This window comes from Clarias gariepinus, chromosome 13, assembly GCF_024256425.1.
Source record: "Clarias gariepinus isolate MV-2021 ecotype Netherlands chromosome 13, CGAR_prim_01v2, whole genome shotgun sequence".
NCBI lineage: Eukaryota > Metazoa > Chordata > Actinopteri > Siluriformes > Clariidae > Clarias > Clarias gariepinus.
In genome coordinates, this window is record NC_071112.1 from 12,148,409 (window position 1) to 12,169,628 (window position 21,220).

The following is a 21,220-nucleotide window of genomic DNA, read 5'->3' on the forward strand; positions in this document are numbered from 1 at the left end:
AATCACCAATAAAAATCTTTAACCATTTTTATGCAATATTTTCCATGCTTACAATGAACAAGAAAATTCTGTTTTAGTGACAATGTATAAAAAAATACACAACTGCACTACCACTAATCAACACAATATCTTGCTATTTTTTATAAAAGTTATATCACCTTCTAACATCTATGACTACATTTGCTTTTTTCCTTTCCGTTCCTGTTGTTTGTGTTTCTGTTTGGTCACACTGATAAGAGCTGTTTCATTGGCCAAAGGTAGCTCAGGCAGCTGAAGTTTGCCCATCTGAGTAGGGTATTTAGTCTTCATGTGGGCTTTGAAGACTGGCTGGGAGAGCAGGTGCTTCAAGTGTTTTTTTAAGCCTTTCACATGTTTATGGTGCTCTCTTTCATTCTCTTCATCCCTGTCTCCTCCTGTAAGATACAATTCATGTTAATACATTGTAACAACAACCCATTTAAAGCATAACCAAGACAGCACCAACATGGCAATACTTTTATAACTGAACAATACTAACCCAAAAGCAAGTCATCATCAAGGTCTATGTCCATTTCCTCCGCCGCTTGCCTGAACCAGGAATTGTGCTGCTTCTGTCGGCTGTTATAGTATTCAATCTTTTCTATTTTTCTTGCCATATCAACACGTTCCTGTAGAATTGATTGGCGGTTAACAAGCAATTGAGGTAATATTCCGAAATTTTCCAGTCAGATTCTAAAAAGCTAAATACTAATATCAAATTCAATTACTTTCTGATTATATCTAATTGATGACACCACTTTCTCACAAGATTCCTAGTACTTATACCTTAATGGCAGTCATACACTTGCTCTCAACAGGAAACATTGGAAGGTCCTCGTCTTTGCCCAGCGTCTTATAAATCTTCTTATAGTTCATCATATCGTCTGGACCAATCAGGAGCAAACTGAGACCCTCTTTTGCAGCACGAGCTGTACGTCCACTCCGATGGACATATGTCTCAGAAGTTCGTGGTACCTTTTCCAGAATGACTCAAATTATTAAGTAATCACAAACGAAACCTTTTTTAAAAAGATAACATCAATTGCAAGTGATGAGTTGTTACCTGATAGTGGATGACATGCTGAACATCGGGAATGTCAAGCCCTCGAGCAGCAACATCCGTTGTGAGAAGGACACAGCTATTTTAAAATATAAATAATTATAGTTATATGAATAAATGCTACATTTTGGATCCTTAACGAGAATACTGTAGGAAAGTACAGATTGTTTAAATACCTATTAAAATAGGTCAAGTGATAATCAAAAACTTGAGCATCCTACCCAAAGCCAATCATAATTTAAACAAAAGGACTGAAAGTATACCATACATATATAGAAAGAAATTACTCCCTCACCTCTCCCTTTCCGCAAATCTTTCCAAGTTTTTCAACCGTTGTTTCTGGTGCATATTAGCATGAAGTGGCAGCGGGGTGCAATCCAAAATAGTTAATAATGAATTAAGCCTCTTGATGCAGTCAATGCTGTTGGCGAAGACCATAGTGCGCCCAGGGTACTGCAACAGGAAGTAGTAGAGATAATAATCTTTTTCCTCCTTGTCACAGTGGATCCTGGTTTCAGTCAGTGTCTCTACCGTGGCTTCTTTCCGGGTGAGGTCGATCACTTTAGGCTTGCCTTTGATCCCTACTTTCTCCATAAGCACCTCCAGCTTGGTGCGCTGCTCCAGCTTCTTTCCTTTTTTGCGCATCACTCTGGCAGGGAGGCTGTGGATCATGGTTAGTGTAGCAGAGAACACAAAGGTCTGTCTCTTCGGGTTGAACTGGGATGTGTTGAGCATCTCTAGCAAGTTCTCAAGCTCAGCAAAATGACCTTTTTCAACCATCCGGTCAGCTTCGTCGATGACTAGGCACCTAAAAAGATTGTTTTGTACATGTTAATGTAATAGTTTTATAGTTAACTAAGCATCACTCGGCTTGACCATTTTAAATGTCAGACGGAGAGCTGTAAAATTATTAATAAGATAGTTATAATACATTACTACATTAATGGTGATGCAACTTTTGTGTAACCTGTGGTGTTGATTTTTTTTAACTGTCATGTCTTATAGAAAGCAATTAATCTTTTTTCCTGACCTACACTTAAGTCGTCCAGTAGGTGACATAATACAAAAATCTTCTTTTAAGCAAAAGAAGAAGAGGCAATACTGTCAAAATTGCAGAAGATGGACATGTTTTTGCAGAAGATAGAAGTGTTTAAACATTTGATGTTTGTACGTTTAGCTAAATATTTTTAAAAGTGTGAATCGATTCTGAATTGAAAGCTTGAAAACTGACCTAATGATTGAATTGACCCAAAAAATTATTTGCTGAAAAATAAAAATAATTGCTAATGATAATAATAAATCGCACAGGAAGCAGTAACATACATTTGCATATTCCAGCATTACCTGAGTTGCCGTAGGTTGCACAGATGAGGATGTTTATCCTGAATCATCTCCCACAGGCGCCCTGGTGTTGCGATTACAATCTCTGGCCTGCGTTTTAACATCCTATTTTGTTTCTGTGATGCCATTCCACCCACCAGAAGAGCGGTTCTTATACCTGTTTTAAGATAACACAATCAGTACAACTCCTACACACAAAGCCAGCCACTGGAACAACTTGCACTTTAATATTACAGACCTGTAAACTGTGCAACAGCATCAATATGATGTTTGACTTGCACTGCCAGTTCTCTGGTTGGTGTGAGAACAAGTCCAAGTAAAGGCTGTTTCCCGTGATTATCTACTTGCTTTGTATTAAAGCTTGTGCTCTGGATCGCACCTTCCTCGTCACCTCCAGCTGACAGAGAGTTTTCATCCTCATTTCCACTGTCCACACTACCATCGTCATCCTCGGTAGGATTCTCACGTTCATCATCTGTATTGTCGTTCTGTGCACTAGAGGCTTTCTCTGTGCTTGTTGATGCTTTGTTGGTCAAGTCTCCACCAGTCTTATTTGACTGCTGCCCCTTAGACTTACTGCTCTTTTCTGTGGACAGATCTGTCTCAGATTCGTCTTCTGAGGCATTTACCGAAGGCAAATAAATACTCTTTACTTTCGCCGCAGAAGCAGATTTTTCTGCATTTTTATCGTCAATGGTTCCCTTCCAGTGTAATATATGGTGGATCATAGGAATTCCAAAAGACAAAGTCTTTCCACTTCCTGTAAAGCGGTGATATAAGATTGCAGTGTAAGTTCATGGTGGACTGCACTTAAAGCGGTTAAGGAACTTATAAACAATACTATTTTATATATAAAAAACATTAAATACAGATGCAAATACACTGTGCATCAGAGACAAAGCAAAGCACAGATCCTAAATAAAAAATGTATACTGATTCAAATAGTAAAATACAATATGTCCTCTTTCTCGAAACCAGAAAAAGCTTATAAACTCTTTTACCAGCCTCTTAAAACTGAAAAATAAAGAATGATAGACAGAAATCTCAGAGTTTCTCACATGCAGTTGTCATGACATGCGCCCATCATGTTACCTGTCTCTGCTGCACCCAGAATGTCCAGGTGATCTCGAATGGCAGGAGGAAGAGCGAGAGCTTGAATCGGTGTAGGTGCAGAAAATCCAAGCTTACTCAGAGCCTTTAGCACAGGTTCGGGTACAAACAGGTCTTTCCATCCCGATACATCGGTTTCTTGCCCTGCTGTTTTTGAGAGAGCTGCATCTGCCCAGTTCTTTGTTTTTCTTTTAGATGGAACCAGAACCTCCTTAGCAGGGTCTGCTTGGGCATCTGTCTCAGTTTGTACTGCAGTTTTCTGTTTCTTCTTTTTCTTCTTCTTTGTTTTCTTCTTGGTTTTTTGCGTTGTGTCTGCTGTAATCTCAGTTGAATCATCCAAGTCTTGTAGTGTCTGGCCGTCTTCTTTTTCAGTTAAACTCTCTATGTTGTCGTCATCATCACATGTGAGTACATCATCACTCTCGTGTTTCTTCTTTTTCTTTTTCCGCACCTTACCTGAACTGTCTTCAGAAGGCAACTGTGAGACTTCATCTTCATCTTCAGCTTCAATTTCACTGGCTTTTCTCTTATTTTTTCGCTTTTTTTTGGCAGTTGTGTCCTGTAACTGCCCAGTCATGGAAGCAGCCTTTTTAGGGTCAACCAGGGAGTAATCTGTGAGCTCTTCAAAACACACCACTTCTCCCATAGCTTCATTGGCAAAAATGTTGGGATCAAGCTCCACAGCTTTCCATTTGCCCCTTACAAGGATGCCCCTTTTGGAAGGTCCAAAGTGTTTTTTCCCCTTCATGTTATTGGTCTTCATCTTTCTTTATCTAAAGAAAGAAAAGCATTAGTTAGGTTTTATTTATACATCAACTTTTTTGGTAATGGGATTTGTATATATCATTGCATTCTGTTTTTATTCACAATTTTTACAGTATCCCAACTTTTTTGGAATCGGGTAATTGGAATATGGGTTTGTGTATATATAGATACTTAAAGATACTTTAAGTTAAACTGAGAAAATCTATCATTTTAAGGAAAAAATAAGTTGATTTTAAATTTCATGGCATCAACACATGCAAACATCTGGAGACTGAGGAGACAAGTTGCTCAAGTTTAGGTATAGGAATGATGTCCCATTCTTGTCTAATACAGGCTTCTAGTTGTTCAACAGTATTCTTTGTCGCATCTTTCTCATTATGATGCGCCAAATGTTTTCTATGGGTGAAAGATCTGGACTGCAGGCTGGCCATTTCAGTACCCGGATCCTTCTCCTACGCAGCCATGATGTTGTAATTGATGCATTATGTGGTCTGGCATTGTCATGTTGGAAAATGCAAGATCTTCCCTGAAAGAGACGACATCTGGATGAGAGCATATGTTCTTCTAGAACTTTTTCTAGAATTGATGATGCCTTTCCAGAGGTGTAAGCTGCCCATGCCACACGCACTCATGCAACCCCATACTATCAGAGATGCAGGCTTCTGAACTGAGCGCTGATAACGGCTTGGGTTGTCCTTGTCCTCTTTAGACTGGATGACATGGCGTCCCAGTTTTCCAAAATGAACTTCAAATTTTGATTCGTCTGACCACAGAACAGTTTTCCACTTTGCCAAAGTCCATTTTAAATGAGCCTTGGCCCAGTGCAAACACCTGTGCTTCTGGATCATGTTTCCAATTTATTTCTTTTGACCTATAGAGATTTAGCTGGCAATGGCGAATGGCACTGTGGATTGTGTTCACCGAAAATGTTTTCTGGAAGTATTCCTGAGCCCATGTTGTGATTGCCATTACAGTAGCATTCATGTATGTGATCCAGTGCCGTCTAAGGGCCCGAAGATCACAGGCATCCAGTATGGTCTTCCGGCCTTGACCCTTACACACAGAGATTGTTCCAGATTCTCTGAATCTTTGGATGATATTATGCACTGTGGATGATGATAACTTTAAACGTTTTGCAATTATTTCCAATATTTTTCACCGTAGCATTGGGGGAATTGGTGATCCTCTGCCCATCTTGACTTCTGAGAGACACTGCCACTCTGAGAGGCTCTTTTTATACCCAATCATGTTGTAAATTGACCTAATAAGTTGCAAATTGGTTCTCTAGCTGATTCTTATATGTACATTTAACTTTTCCGGCCTCTTATTGCTACCTGTCCCAACTTTTTTTGGAACGTGTATCTCTCATGAAATCCAAATTAGTCCAAAATATTTGGCATGACATTTCAAAATGTCTCACTCAACAACAGTTTATATGTTATCTATACTCTATTCTAAATAAAATATTGAAACTGGAAACTTCCACTTCATTGCATTCTGTTTTTATTCACAATATGTACAGTGTCCCTACTTTTTTGGAATCAGGTTTGTGTATACACACACTGTATATCATAATCATCAACATTGTTCATTATCATCATCAACAACATTGTAGTGCTCATTACAGGGAGATGCTTGTTGAAGTGGTTATCAAATATCATGTTTTTTTGTTTAATTTAGCGCTGGTTCGATCTGGAAGGTGATCTTGGGTGACTGAAAAGCGCCTATATAAATAAAATGCTTTATTGTTATTAGTATTAAACACAAAGGCTGTTATTCAGTGGTGTTGTGATCTTGATTACAATGCACATACACACTGCTTCCCACGCTGTTGGCGCTTTGCAAAACCCGAAGTACTCCCTACTGTCTTGATCTGGCTAAACTGGATTTTCACCTGATTTCACCCTGAAAGCAACCCTATAAGGAAAAAGATTCACTTCTGATGAAAACCTAAAGACAGCGGTGCATCCGTGGCTTGCAGCTCAGCCTAAAACATATTTAATGAGGCAATGGACAGATGGACAAAGGAAGAAGAAACTGAAAGGAGATTATGTTAAAAAATATATGTATTTGTCTTTTCTAAAAGCTAATTAATTAAATTTTACAGCCAGAGTACGGATAAATTTTGACTCTCACTTACGAGGGGATGTCAAAAATTCTCAAGATTAGCTTTTTTTTTCTTTTCTTGATCTTTAAAACCTGGCAGGAGAATTCACTATTGACAAACATCTCTGTGGCAGATTTGCCCAGTTTCACACAGAATTTCATGTTTACTCTTTGTTCTAACTTTCTGTCCATGATGAAAGCGCAGACGTGGTCAGATTGGCACCGATTGCACAGCTCCAGATGTACACAGGACGATGTCTTTTGGTACACTGACTTATGAAAGTCGGTGCTCGCTGTGACTTTGCGTGCAGGTTTGTGCTGCCATCTATAGGCGTGTTACAGAACTACTCTCGAAACTTTTCATTTCCCCCTTGTATATATACTCATTAAATCTTAAACTAACACTTATTGTAGTACTGCTAGCATTTATATTTGTACCTTTTCATAGATTCAAAATTCATATACAGTATACAAAATTATGTAAAACCCCACACTGTCGTCACGGTTAAGTTCTTGTATTTCTGTCCAGTACGAAAAGAGTAAAATAAAAGTAAATAGCTAGAATACATCATCTGTTCGACTGTCAGATACAGCTTAATGAAACTACAGACTCGTCTGACTACAGAAAATGACCGAATCATTAGCCGTAATGCTAATGCAGTTAGTATACAGGATCTAATGACGTGCTTTAAGTAGAGAACAACAGCTAAATGCTTTACACAAGGATGAGCTCCTAAATTACTCATGGATATTAGAAAGATAAATACTACTCACAGAATGATCACCTTTGTAAGCGGTTGTAACTCATAAAAACTGTTCCTCACGCACATGCACTACACGAGGGCGCTGCCATTACTGTAGGGATGACGACATACAGGGTTGCCAGATCGTTCAACTAAACTCCTCCCTCCGGACTTGTTCCCAAATGTGTTTAAACATTACAAATAATGTGGATACTGTATAAAAATATAAAGTTTATGCGCTTTATATATATAAAAGTAGTGCTTTTTTGTTTCAGTTAAACAAACGCTGTTAGCTTTCACGACATTCACCTTTCTAATATTTATTTCTTCATACAAACAAACAAAACAAACAAACCATATATGGTACTAGTTCATAAATGTTACTTAAGTAAATTATTAACGCCAGGGTTTTGCAGTTAAGGAATTTACAAGTGTCTCATCCCTGAAATGTATTTTCCTCATTTTTTAAGTGTATGTCTTCTTGAAACAGATGCATAAATTGCCGTAAGCTACACGAGTGAGCGTTCATACTTCTACATTGGTGACTGTGTCGCTCTGCAATTACTCCGACAACCACTAGATGGCGGCTGGGTTTCTGTGCTGAGTGACTTCACCACTGTGTGGCGTCATACAGATACTGACAAACAGTAAAGACTTCACTAGCATGCTCTCATTCACGTTCAGTAACTATTTATCCCGGTCAGGGGCACAGTACGTCTGGTGTTAGTGGGAAAAAAGAGAATCCCACAGGAAACCTACGAAAACAAACATGCGCATTGACAGTAACCTGAGTTTAGGATCAAACCCTGGACCTTGAAATTCAGTGGTGGCATTGCTACCCACAGTGCCATGGTCCATAATTCAGTTAGTATAACTGTGCCTACAAAATGTGTAATAACCTAAATACAGCTTATATAGAGCTATATCTGCAGATGCCTAAATAATTGAGGCTAAATAAGACAGTTATATATATATATATATATATAAAAAAAGAATATATATATATATATATATATATTCTTTTTTTTTTTAAACAAACAGCAATATGCAGAAAATATTGTATTACAATACAGTGCAAGCCATCTGGTTACAAGACAGAAAATTTAATGGGCAAAGGTGGAATAAGGCACTTCATTTATCTGACAGTACAAATGGTTTATTTCTTAGTCGGGTCAATTACCCTTCCCATAAACAACAGACTGTTGGTTGCTTCATGGTAAATAAAAAGGAAGAAGGGCCTGTTAATGAAAAAGGATTCTGGCATGGAGTATGGTGTGATGCCCACGCTTGTAGCTGCTGCTGCTGTGGTGCCTTTCTCATTCACCTCAATCACAGCTTTGTGCAAAACCTAAACACAAATCAAGAGGAAACATGGGTTTATCCCTGCACAACTTGACTGATGCTCATTAATCTTTAATTGATAGTTAAGGTGTGGTCTGCATTTGACTTGACTTGTGGGGTAACTTAAAATGGAAAGCCTGAATTTAGAGTTACCACATTTTTGATCTATGTGAAATTTCACTACAAAGTGTGGAAAATAGACAGATGCTTTAACCTAGCCAGCTAACATTAGTGATAATGGGTTTACTCTAGCGCTGTCAATATTAACACATTAATGTATGTGCTTAATCTAGAACCTTTGACTGGTTACTAGTTTTTTTTAACCCACATTAATCATATGACCAGGTTTGACTCTAATTCCTTCCGTGATAAAGGCACGTTAATACAGATAATAAGATGACCAATTGTGCTGAACAATATGTTTCATTATAAAAAGCTTCTAGATTTTGTCTGCTCGAACTCTTTTCAAGGGATATTTTTATACAAGATTGCATTAGCTGTAAGCTATAGGAGTGGGGATCATTTAGCTACGGCTGTAACCTATTGATTTTTGGAACTGAGGATCGGGTTTGTGCCCCGCCATCAGTAGGTTGCCACACATCTTTTCCAGAGATTTAAAGATATTATAAAATGGCATAATCTGTTTCCTATTTCTTTCTAATCCAACAATACACGTTGATAATACAAGTAAATCTGAGTAATTGTAATTTATTGTGATTATCACAGACGATTACTGTGATTAACTAGATTAAATTTTGAATCGACTGAAAGCACTAGTTTATTCCCCAAACAGTATTTGTTCTCAAACCAGTAAAACATACGCTATGTGTGTTAGATTTAAATAATGTATGTCAACCATTTTAACAGACCTCTGGAAGACCTTACTGAATGTTCAAGTAGGAATTTCTTTTTGAGGGGGCATTTTCTTTAATTTCTCCTAGCCATAATCACAAAGTTTCCATGCTCAGCCAGATAAGGTTCCCAAAAGGCTTTGATTTTCTGATAATACCATCATGCTTGTCAACTTGTAGACTGTTAACTAGCCAAGTCTCTGCCATAACTTGATGCAAAAACACCATATAGTTGTATTGCATTCTGGAGCTCAACTGTTTTAGTCTTCACTACTACACTTCGATTTCTTATTAACATGAAACTGAATGGTTTTTTTTTTTGGAGCTAACAATAAATACCGATGGTTATCTTTTATGCTTTAAATGTATTACTTTTTTTCTCATTGTAAATGTGGACATTCAAACTTTTTTGAGAACAATAAAAACACCACCTAAATTATCACCATGTGAAGCCTATCACAAACATTTAATTCTAAATGTATATTTAAGTATGTTTAAATAAATTATTCTTATATGAATAAGAATTAATGCTTATACTCTGGATGTATTTTACGAATACAAAATGTTTATATTTAATCAAAGATGTTAGATTGAAATGAAAATTGCTCACTGACCTGGGAGATTTTCAGACCAGGCTCTTGGCTCATGCCTTTGAAGTTAGCAGTATCCTTGAAGACATCTTGAATTCCCATGGCTGGCAGAATGTTGTGTAGGGCATAGGACTGTTCCATTGTAAATTTGGGCAGAGAGACCTCCAGTTTCCTTGAAATGAGACAGTGGGATATTAAATGACACCAAGAGTCCTGCGTTAAACATTTCATTTCATATGTTCAAAATCCGTTTCATTTTAAAGCACAAATAACTTACTTTTGCTTCATATTCTTGATCCACATAAGAAATCTCTCTGCATTAATCTCATCATCTATAGTAGTGTAATCAACATGGAGGTCAGGCAAGACAATGAGCATAGATGCCCCACCCACATAAGGGAGACGCAACACCTTTGCTTTAAGCTCATCATCACTGGCAACCAAAAATTTGTCCACACAGAACATCATGGGAACCTGGACAATGTTGTATTTGTCTACATGAAATCGACCAATTTCTGTGCTGTTTGGATTAAAAGGATACTTCCAGGCACCTGAATATGGACAAGAGTTGTCTTATTTAGATATATGCATTCAGAATATGTGTTATAAAATAAATAGAACCTACAATATTTACTTAAATCAACCAACCCTGAAAGAAGATAGTATTTATTAGCATCATTCGAGTTAAGGGATCAAGGGTAGTCACCAGCTCCTTCACTTTACCACCGGTTTTCTCCTCCACATGCTTATTTATGATCTCCTTACTGATTGCAGCATTTTTAAATTCCACATTTTGTACATCAGCATTAAAGTAGAACTTGATCTGATCACTAAATAAATTCTCTATTTGAAAGTGCAGGTCCACAAAAAGTGCTGTTCCCTGTTCTAACTTCAGTGTTCCAGCTTGGCTGATGTTTCCCTGCAGGTGCTGGAAGAGCCCTGGAATAAGTTCCAGCTGCGCACCCTGTTCCAACGTGTCCAGGTTCAGTCCTGACAGGATTTCACTGCGAGTAGCGTTCCTGGCTCCCATAGAAAGAGCAGCGAATGCTGTAGAAACACTCAGTGGCGAGAAGAAAATGTTGTTATCGTGGCTACTCGCAATCTTAACATAAAGGTTCATGGCAAAGTCAATGTTTTTGAATGTGAGATCAGTGATGTTAGGAGAGCGGGTTCCTGGATATTGAAGGGAAGGCGTGAATAGAGAAGCACAGATCAGAAGCGAAAACGCTAGCTCCATGATGGTCGTAGTTTGATCTAAAGAGAAAGCAAAGTTCTATAAACCAGCATATAATGGATAACTTCTCAGTCATCTTGCATCTTGTTAAGTTAATATTTAGGTTTGATAGACTAACAGGAACTGAAATTTATGACTAGGTCAAAAATATTTTAAATTATTATTTTTTTCTTTTATAATTCTAGTACAGCTATTAAACATAACATTACAAACTGTTTTAAATAAAAATAACCACCAGAATATTTTGACTTCTGAATATAAAAACTATTAGTGGACAATTATTCTTTTTTAGAACTTACCAACAGACATCAGTCTCCAGCTGGTCCGTTTCTTGTGTTTGGGGAAGCAAAGTACAAGTGTACACTAAAGATTATCTATTAACAATTGGGTGTTCCAACTTGTGGACTCCAAAAAATAAATATAATCCATAACAAAACTAAACCTCTGTTAGAGTGATGGTTCTCTCAACTTTTTATATTACACATTGTTATTGGCCACAGGATTTATTTAACAAAAAGATCAGTATCTATCAAGCCACTTATAGAATGACCATGTAGTCAACAGTCTCATGGCACAGAGCTGAAACTGCAATAAAATTCTTCAAATTTAGAAATCAGAAATAAGAGACCATTCGTGGGAAAAGAACATTTAATTTTAAGAAAGTTTAAAAAATGAATAGTGATAAATGAATCCGACATTATTGGTGCATGAGTACAAAGAACAGGCTGAGAGCAAGAATATGTTCTTAACAAAAAATCCTTGAAAATCAAGTCCGCAAATACATTTCAGAGAGAGTTACTTTTAAAATGGGTGGGAAAGAAAAAAACAAATGTTTCAAACTTGTAGTAGCCTGTTTATATACACTACCATCAAACTGTACACATTAGCATCACACATTTTATGTGACAGCTCACTCCATACTCAAGCATCCCTAGATATTTTCTAGGTACCTGTAAACACTCAATAAAGCTTCATTACTTTTCTGCATTGGAAGTGCAATGAAGAATAAGTAGCATTTTAGCATAATGGCCCTGGTAAAAGAGGGTCTTCTAATTACTCCTGGAATACACATTGGAAATGAGAATTTGTTTAGACAAAATCCTATAGCCTTTGATTCATATTGCACTATGTGTAGCAGTTTTCCTGTTTCTTTTTGAATGTTTTGGGGAAAAAAACACAACAGATGCCAGGGCAATCTGCCTATCTTGAGAAACTGGTGATTCAAAATGTTTGGCTCACCATTACAGCCTTAATCTTGTGCCCCCAGATGATCTCTCCTCTGACAATCAATTCAAGTTTCCTTCAAGGATTGTGAGCGTAAACAATGGCATGCTAATTTCTTCAATGCCAAACATGAATAGAACAAAAAAAAAAGTAAGAAAGACAAGGAAGGTTGTTTATAATGAGGGAAAGTAAATTCTTGCTTTTTGTGATTTTGCAATTGAAAGAAGAAATATTTCCATTTGAAAACATTACACCAGAACATACAGGACGACCCAATACATTGTATACTTATATTCCAGTGATTAATGCAGTTTATCTTTTAAAAGGTGTGCTCTTTATGGGAGCTTGGTGCATACATAAACACACACAAGCAAACACATACAAGACTAACAAAAGGCTGTTGAAGAATGAACAGCAGTATCGGTTACATTACTGAGGGTTGCATGTGGTACAAACACTATTACTTCCTGTAAACTCCTACAGACATGAAGCATTATATGAAAGGCCAGAGTTCAAATTCAGGTATATACCTAATCTGATTCGTTAACCTTTTTCATATGTTCATATATATAATTAAAATGGTCGACCTACACCTTTTAATGAACCCAAAATAAGGAAATGTGCATTATTGAGAATAGAGCTTCAACTCCCTCAAACAGCCCTTGAACACTAGCCCAGCTAAGACAGGCAGTGCTTCAGAATTTATACAAAAAAGGTCCCTCAAGTTATGCTTAGCAAAAAGTAATCCACCCAGTAAAACCAAACTGGTCTAGTGGTCCTGTGTAGCTCTCAAACTCTAAAGAAAGCTTTTAGTTTCCTTTTAGTTTTCCCCCAGATACACATCACTTCTTTTCATTCACCAGGTTAATACAAGGCCACATCTGTTCTTCCATGGAGTATGAAGAACCATGATGGATCAAAGTTATTTGAGTTATAATTCAAATAACATTTGAGTTATTTTAAATTACATGACTATATATTTAGATATACCATACCTAAGTATGAAAAAACTATACTGGGCTGCTAGGCCCTCCCTTTTCCCCTTTCATAACTGCAGAGCAACAACTGTAAAGAACAGATTGGCTTACTGAATGTTAGTTATGTCCATGTAATTCTTTCAATGACTAGGCCCACAGAGTGGTGTATTAATGGTGAATGGCCATGTGCTCCTTCTTGCTATTCACAATCTGAAGCCGGTTATAGAGGGAAGAGGCTGCACTTTAAAACAGATGGACTGGCAGCTAGTAGTTTGCAAGAGCGCTTTGGAAATAGATTCCCATAGCCACTGTCTTCACTGGCTGTGTTTACTACCGGCATCCTGTTCTCCACCTGAAGATGTAAATGCAAAGAACAAAAATATTATGAGATTTGCTACTGTGTTTTCAAAGAACAAGACCTGGTGTAAAAAAAAATTGCTACGGTAATTTTAGGTTTAGCTAGAGTGCTACAGAATAACTACGGCTGAAGCTAAAGCATGGGTAAATCCAAAATGAAAGAAGACAAGGTCACAAAGTTGTTACAAAATTATTTTCATTTAAAATAGAAGAGAAATCAATGATGGGATGTTAAAAGAAATAAAAATAACTTTGTAACAATAGACATCTGAAAACCAGCACATCCTAAAATGTGTTTCTTTACCCAGCAACCATTCCAGTACCAGAAGTTCTGCTACTCTGCCTTTATTAAGCAGCTAATATATGCTGTGAAAGAAATTGCCTCTCAGAAATATGCATCATGAAATCTGATTAAAATCACGTTTTATGTCTTTTCCCACCCTTTCTACGGATCTATAAACTAATCAAAATTAGACAGTAGTCCTTACCAGATGTTTCTGTGTCCTGCTGATGTGGAGAGGTGGGTTGTTCTTGTTGCTGGGACTGCCTAAATGGTTATGCAAAGCACAGGAAACCGTTAAAATCTAACCCATTATGTGCATATGCATTCGATAGCATGAGAGAAAAAAACAGAATTGTCTTGCCTGTCAAAGTAGGCTTGTCTTCGCTGGCGAAGCTCCTCTGCTGTTAGACTTTCTGTCTGGCCAGCTGTAGTACTTTCTGTGGTACCCGGAAGTACTATAGCATTGCCCTCTTTGAGAACTATAGGGTTGTCGCTCCCTGAAGCCCCTGGAGTGCAGAGAAAAGATCCATGTGAATATGGCAAAACACAAAATTCTAATGCTGGTTCACGTGGATGGTCTAAAAACATGTTTCAACACAGAGTTGGACTACTAGCTTTTAACAGTTGACTTATGTGACCATGAACCATTACTTTTACATGCCTGACACTTTAAACGGTCGACCATGTTTACTCATGTAATAGTAAAAACCCATAATAAAAAAAAAGACTAGAATTGCTTTTAAAGAAAGATGTATTAAAAGGCTCTTGAATTGTCCAAACTGTGTAAACTAAAACAGTAGAATCAATTTAAATGCTCTGCACTGAATTCGGCACAGCTTTACACAGCTCCTCTTAAGGCAATTGCGTGTAAAACTTTGCTGCTTACATTAGGGCATAAACCTCTCCATTGCAAAAGTCTGGTATGGTTCCAAACATGTTTGAGACTTCATGAGGTCCACATCTACTGCCCTCTACTAAAGTTTAATGATCAGTGACGATCAGCGACAAATGTCCACATTTAGCATTATTAATGCCAAAACAAACAACTCTGACTCAACAAACAAACTAGTGAAAAAGTTCCCATGCTAAAAACTAAGGATGATTTACAAATATAGATTTCTGTTAAGAACTTCATTTCAAGAGTCCAAAGTAAAAAAAAAAAAAAAAAAAAAAAAAAGAGAGAGAAATATCACTCTTCCAAAAAAACAGCAAAAAATGATGAGTCGATTTTCACGGGTAGGCGTTTTACTCTCTGAATATTCACAGAAACGACTGCAGTGGACCACCTTGGACAAGAACCTCTATCATGAACATTTACAAGCCTTCTTTAAAAAAATTTACACCATTCAAATGTTTTACTGTGTCTAAGAGTCTTACCACAATACTGTCTTCCATGAATGTAACTCAGTTTTATGCCTTGCTTCACAAGAATTAAATCACTTGACTTTAACGCCGCTTGTATAACTGATTAAGAAAAAATGTGTATCTTCTGTGCATATGAATGGATTACGCATGTGCCATTTTAAAAACTTTTAGAAAACTAAAGTTTTTCACTAGTTTTGTGCCCACTTACCCTGCATACTCAGCTGTATGGCTCTGCGCAGATCAGCCTCCTCATCCTCCACTTCTATGTCCTGTCTGCTAAGAGCCAATGCTTTTCTTAGCTCCTCATCATCATCGTCTACTACACCCTGTTCCATACCATGTTGTGTCTCCACTCCATGCTGCACAGTGGTCCTGTAGAATGAGAAATTACTCATTTAAATTAAAATACCTAAAAAATCTGGGGTTTCTTTAAATTGATCAAAGCATGTGCAAGCCCTAACTTTCAAAATCAACACTCAGCCCACCTCTGCCCGCTTGTCCGAGCCTCGTCCTCTCCTATGAGTTTTGGTCTATGCTGTTGTTCCACCCTCATTATCTGCAAAAGTTGGTCTGCTTCACATTCAGGCAAATTCCCTCGAATCACAAAAATGGAATAGCCTATAGCCAAGAAACAAGAACATTATTATTTTTATATTAATTAATATATTAATATTTAATTATCTTTAACCAGTCACTCAACATTATTACCAGAAGAAATGTAAAGCATGTGTACCTTCTTGCTGTAGCTGTGCTAGGAAAAGTGCAAGGTAAGTATCTGATATCAGCTCTGGTCCCGTTAACAACGAGTTCAAATTAAACCACTGCAAAAAAGAAAGCGAAATAACATACAATCTTGTATAAAATAGCATGCTTTGCAAAGACAGGTAGGATAAAAAGATGATTTTGTTTTATATTCACCCAAAACTTTTGAAGTCACATCACTGACACCTTAGGATACTGTGCTTAAAACCAGTAATTTCCCCACTATTTTTAGAGTTAGTTTGGAAAAATTTGTCTTTGTGATTTGTCTTGATAAAATGTATTATAGTTCAGACATCATACCTGATGTCCCAGTTTTCGTACTGTAAACCAATGCTCTTTGTAGTTACATATAAAGGCTTTTTCATTTCTGAAACCACAGACGACAATCTAGTTAATATGAATTACATTAATCACAGGAAGAATAGAATAGAATTAGTAGAAGAAATATAAGTCATTAAAGGGTGCCGGAAAACTTACATTGGGTCTATCATTAGTCGCTGATATTCGCGGCTGTTGAAGAGGATCAGCTCCAAACCCCAAACACTTAGCGCGTTACTAATCACCTGCCATTGTGACAGAATACCAAAGCAGTCAGTTTCCTGCCATCTAGTCCAATAATAAACAGACTAATCACTAAACAGCCACATTATTTCAAGTTCCTGTTTTTATGAAAAGATTTTCCTCTTAATGCTTCAGGTTTACTTGTCAGACCTAAATTGTGATACCATATGAATCCAGTTAAGAGCAGTTATAAGCCTTGGCATTGGCCATCACTTTAAATTAAATAACATATCTCTTGGATATAAAAAAATAATCTCACATAGTGTACATAAAACTTCCATTCTGTAACACACACAAACATACCTGCTTACACATTAGGGTTATAATGACAGATTACTCGCCACATTGTTGTAAGCAGGAATGTTTGTAACATACACAAACATTCCTGCTTACACATTAGGATTATGATGGAAGATTACTCGCCACATTGCACATTTGCACACTGTTCATAGTTTCACGCTGTTTATATGTTGCGCACATCATTTCATTTTACTCAATTTCTATTTCATATTAACAAGAATAATTAAAAGTGCCTCCCCCCTCAAAGTGGGTGTGGCTATATGCATCACTCAACATAGCCAATCAATGTGATATTTTACAGTGTATAGACAAAATATGCGTAAAGCACGTAAATGAAAGTGCAAAAGAGCGTGTCTTATTCCAAAAAAAGGAAAGAAGACCAAAAAAACTGGACCTTCAGAGATGAATGGACAGATAGATATATGGTTATTATTCTTGCAGAAAGTTTAAAACCAGTTTGTCTCATATGTTGTAAAACCATGGCAATAATAAAAATCAGTAATGTGAAGCCCCACTATGAGACAAAACAACGGTCATTTGAGAAAACTGCCCTCACTTCTGACCGCTGTGGATAATGTAAAAGAACCGAACTGAGAGCCTGGTATGATGGCGCAACCAGAGTCCTCTCTTTCATATACAGTCCAGCAACGTGCAAATGAAGATTCACTAATGAGTGATTAAATATTGCAATTTGTATTCCATACAAGGAAATGTACAAGCCTATTTAAATTGTCTGCTTGCTTACCATAGTTAATGAAAATTGTCAAATATTATTGAAATGCTATAGAAATTTTAAATGGATTTCTTTACAGACTAATAATGACTGCATACATAGAGATCTGAATTCTAACACAAATGAATTTCAGACCTTGGCTCGAAGAAAATTTATTGACCGGACTTTCCTTAAATTTTAATTTAATACTAAGGCACTATAATGTTGTCTAGTACTTTAGTACACAAGAGTATACTACAGAAGTACACGAGCAGTTGTCTAAGCATTTCACTGCATATCGTACTGTGTATGACTGTGTATGTGACAAATAAAATTTTAATTTGAGTATGTTTTGTTTTTAACATAATCCCGAAACATCAAACTATTCCACTTCTTCAAATTTTCAAATTGAACTTTTTCTTGAAGATTTAATTGCACATTTGGTACAGTTTTTATTGATTTTAGTGTGATTTTACTGTGGCTACAAAATTTGCTGACTGAACAACTGCATGCATGATGACATGCACACACATGCACACAAATAAACACACAATTTTATTAAGTACTAGTAGACAAGCCACAGCAAGTTGACACTTGTATACTGAGTGTATACTGATACTACAAAAAAAATCTCACTTGAATAGAAAAGAAGCCGCTATCGTCCATGTTTCCTGAAGGTTGCTACAATAAACACAGCACAAAAAAAATAGAGAACACTGTTAAGTTACTTTAAGTTCAACAATCCGATTGCACTACAGAGAGAACACTCACAGACAGATCAAACTCGAGTCCAAACCTGTAGAAAAGTCCTGTACTCCTCACTTAGCAAACCACCTTCAGCCATCCTCATCCTCTCCTCTTCATCCAGCTGCTGTGCGATAGAGGACAGATCAACAGGAGTGAAATATTCTCCCTGCAGAAGGTTGTTCAAGCAGTGCTGCGCACACAGAGAGCCTTCTTGCTGTAAACACCAAACAACAACAACACCAACCTATTAACACATTGGACACAATCAAACTATACCGTTCGTTAACAAGACAGTCGACATATTCAGAGTGAAAAACACTTAAAATAACATCAGGAACTTTAAGTGTAAACTCTAAAAGATTTTTCCTCTTCGGCTAGCTGAGAAACGAGCTAATGCTAACCAAAGCGTAAAAGCTAGTTCCTGAACTTAATGTGTCCATCCACTTAGCATCATGAAAGAACTATGGACGCTGGCCTAAATAAGCTAAAGGTAAAAGCACATCCCTGTAAACAACAAACAAGCACGGCAGAAGTAGCGTCACTCACTAACTCACTTCTCTCTCTCTCTGTTGTGTGTGTTTATAGCCAGTTAGCAAGCTAAGCTAACTAGCAAGTTAGAAACCTGTCGAGTTACAAACACAAACTAGACGCATGTTTCTGACAACACTCCGTTGTTAAAAACTGCACCGCTCAGTCTGCTTAAATTAGGACACTTTACTTTCCATCAACAAAGAAAACAACAAACCGAACTCACTTTTTCGTGGAAGATAGACTCCATGTTTGACTGGTCTATGGAGAATCATAGCTACGGCCGACCTTTGACCCCGGATGCTGTCAGCCTATCATGAATGCGCAGTCACTTACCTCACGTATACGCTATCTAAGGGGCTGATGTTTGTTGTTGTGTTTAATTTTTTTGTGTTAAAATTTATAAGTATATTTTTTTTATTGCTTTATACAGTTAGTATCCGTCGTTGAAGGGAAAAGACTTTAGAAATAGTATAAATGTCAAAGCTAAAATTAAGCTGATCAGCTTTAATATAAATTGTATAGATTGAAGATTTTCTACACAATCTTGGTGTGACAGCATTATATGGTATCGGGTTCCCCTGGATTGGTGGCAAAATATTAGGAAAATGTACAAAATTTACCTAGTTCACGGCAAGATGTTACATCTACTGTCATTTCATTGCAATCAATGGGAAAGAGAGGATAAAGGAAAGTTTATATTTACACCTTGTTTTAGTAGTAGCTCAAAGAGTAAAGGCGTTAAGTTCCTGATCAGAAGGTCAGCGTTTAAGCCACAGCTCCACCAGGTTGTCATTTTTGGGCCCTTGACCAACGCTCTTAACCCTATCTGCTCTAGGGTGCCGTATAATGGCTGACCCTGCGCTCTGACCCCAGTTATGCTGGGATATGCGAAGTGCAGCAATGTATATGTGACAAATTAAAGCTTAACATAACTTGTTTACGCCAAGTTAAACTTTTTTCACCATCAGCTAAATACACTCCCTGTTCGGTAATCGGAGAGTAAATCACAGATGAAAAATAAAAAAAAGTAGATGAGATGAAGATTACATTTTCTCTTAAAATGACTACAGCGTGTTAAAATTCACTTATACCACTTCAGCATTGTTATTTTAAAATATTGTAAAATATTAACTAATCCCAGTAAAAATATTCAGTTAATATCTGATGGTGCAAGTGTTTGTTTACATTGAGCAAGTGGCGTATTAATAGCTTATTATAAAGTAGATTGTTTAAACCACCACATAACTGTTCATAACATAACTTTTACTCGCCATTTTGATTTTACTTATGGTGCAGGTTAAACGTCAGGCAAATATCTTAGTACTGCAAAAGTACTAAGATAAACATGTGGGAAAACATGTGGAAATGACTTGGAGTGAGGTCAGGACTATATGGGGGATGTGGCAATAACTTGATGTGCAAACAGGGTTTGTGAAGGATTGTGTGTACAGTTCCCAAAGACAGATGCAGGTCTTCCACAAGTAGGTAAAAAAAAAGAAATTCTTCTAGAAAAAGTTCTATTTACTTTTCTGTTAGTTTTGTAGCCATATTGAAATAAATAGGATTTTTTTTTTTAATTCAATATATGGAGCATTTTAGCAGATTTTTTTTTTGTTGATTAGCTTGTTCCATTTGTTTTGGATTTTTACAAAAATATCTATTAATTTATTTGCATCATTTTAGCCTTTATGTCTAACAGTGAACTGGAAATCAAAAAATGATGGTACATGATTAAATAACCTTGGCCAGGACATTCTTTTAAAAAATGCAGTAATACTGTAAAAATTTATTTCTTTAAAAATGCAATCAAGATCTTTCCACTTATTAAAATCAGTTCACCAATATCACAAATCCCAGCATAGCAAATACATGATATTCCATTAAAAAAATTAAAGAGAAAAAATAAATCAATAGATCATATCACCATTGATCTGATTTTAGTCCTAGTAAACCTAAAAAAGAAGAAAGGGGGGGGGGGTCTTAACATCTCCTGGTCATCTCCATGGTCTGTGCAGGATCCCCCCCATCGTCATGACTGACCTCACATTTAAAGGCAACATGCTGGATCATTAGGAGAATTGGTTTGGGGCGGTGCAGAGTGTGTGCAACACATCCCCGACTGAAGGGATCAAATCTGTGCCATCTGACGCTCAGGGATTTAAGGGCTAGTGAAAATTGCTTTTCCCAGTGGGGAGATTAAGAACTGAGTGGTGTTTACAGTGAGGGTTGAGCTGTGGTTTCT

General features: G+C 37.0%; 3 protein-coding genes across 4 annotated transcripts; all 3 read right to left on the reverse strand.

The window, feature by feature from the left end:
* Positions 1 to 19: 19 nt before the first annotated feature.
* ddx24 (DEAD (Asp-Glu-Ala-Asp) box helicase 24) lies at positions 20 to 7,287 on the reverse strand. Of its 2 annotated transcripts, none has more exons than XM_053510101.1 (9): positions 7,175 to 7,287; positions 3,512 to 4,302; positions 2,658 to 3,179; positions 2,423 to 2,576; positions 1,374 to 1,886; positions 1,082 to 1,157; positions 805 to 993; positions 518 to 647; positions 20 to 413 (listed from the first exon to the last, which is right to left on the reverse strand). In XM_053510101.1, exons 2-9 carry the CDS (start codon positions 4,290 to 4,292, stop codon positions 175 to 177), a joined length of 2,604 nt encoding a protein of 867 aa, XP_053366076.1. In that variant the 5' UTR covers positions 4,293 to 4,302; positions 7,175 to 7,287; the 3' UTR covers positions 20 to 174. The 2 variants fall into 2 exon arrangements, with proteins under 2 accessions (XP_053366076.1, XP_053366077.1); XM_053510102.1 differs by having other exon boundaries at positions 7,186 to 7,269.
* Positions 7,288 to 8,225: 938 nt separating this feature from the next.
* serpina10b (serpin peptidase inhibitor, clade A (alpha-1 antiproteinase, antitrypsin), member 10b) lies at positions 8,226 to 11,529 on the reverse strand. The gene is made up of 5 exons (XM_053509901.1): positions 11,459 to 11,529; positions 10,574 to 11,179; positions 10,203 to 10,476; positions 9,950 to 10,097; positions 8,226 to 8,491 (listed from the first exon to the last, which is right to left on the reverse strand). The coding sequence occupies exons 1-5, from the start codon at positions 11,466 to 11,468 to the stop codon at positions 8,300 to 8,302; spliced, it is 1,230 nt and encodes a 409-aa protein (XP_053365876.1). The 5' UTR covers positions 11,469 to 11,529; the 3' UTR covers positions 8,226 to 8,299.
* Positions 11,530 to 11,789: 260 nt separating this feature from the next.
* Positions 11,790 to 19,268, reverse strand: atxn3 (ataxin 3). Its single transcript, XM_053509902.1, has 11 exons — positions 19,202 to 19,268; positions 18,497 to 18,661; positions 18,337 to 18,381; positions 16,605 to 16,690; positions 16,428 to 16,494; positions 16,099 to 16,186; positions 15,851 to 15,983; positions 15,574 to 15,737; positions 14,362 to 14,506; positions 14,206 to 14,264; positions 11,790 to 13,712 (listed from the first exon to the last, which is right to left on the reverse strand). Exons 1-11 carry the CDS (start codon positions 19,223 to 19,225, stop codon positions 13,675 to 13,677), a joined length of 1,014 nt encoding a protein of 337 aa, XP_053365877.1. The 5' UTR covers positions 19,226 to 19,268; the 3' UTR covers positions 11,790 to 13,674.
* Positions 19,269 to 21,220: the final 1,952 nt, after the last annotated feature.

Excerpts from the sequence above, each read along its gene's own strand:
- ddx24 (XM_053510101.1), bottom strand. The coding sequence starts at position 4,292 with ATGAAGACCAATAACATGAAGGGGAAAAAACACTTTGGACCTTCCAAA. Across the intron at positions 2,577-2,657 it reads TGCTGTTGCACAGTTTACAG|GTATAAGAACCGCTCTTCTG; the intron begins GTCTGTAATATT and ends ATCTTAAAACAG. Across the intron at positions 1,158-1,373 it reads AGATTTGCGGAAAGGGAGAG|CTGTGTCCTTCTCACAACGG; the intron begins GTGAGGGAGTAA and ends ATTTTAAAATAG.
- serpina10b (XM_053509901.1), bottom strand. Across the intron at positions 10,477-10,573 it reads AAATACTATCTTCTTTCAGG|GTGCCTGGAAGTATCCTTTT; the intron begins GTTGGTTGATTT and ends GTCCATATTCAG. Across the intron at positions 8,492-9,949 it reads CTGGTCTGAAAATCTCCCAG|GTTTTGCACAAAGCTGTGAT; the intron begins GTCAGTGAGCAA and ends ATTTGTGTTTAG.
- atxn3 (XM_053509902.1), bottom strand. The coding sequence starts at position 19,225 with ATGGAGTCTATCTTCCACGAAAAA. Across the intron at positions 18,382-18,496 it reads AGTACAGGACTTTTCTACAG|CAACCTTCAGGAAACATGGA; the intron begins GTTTGGACTCGA and ends TGTTTATTGTAG. Across the intron at positions 15,738-15,850 it reads GCTCGGACAAGCGGGCAGAG|GACCACTGTGCAGCATGGAG; the intron begins GTGGGCTGAGTG and ends CTCATTCTACAG.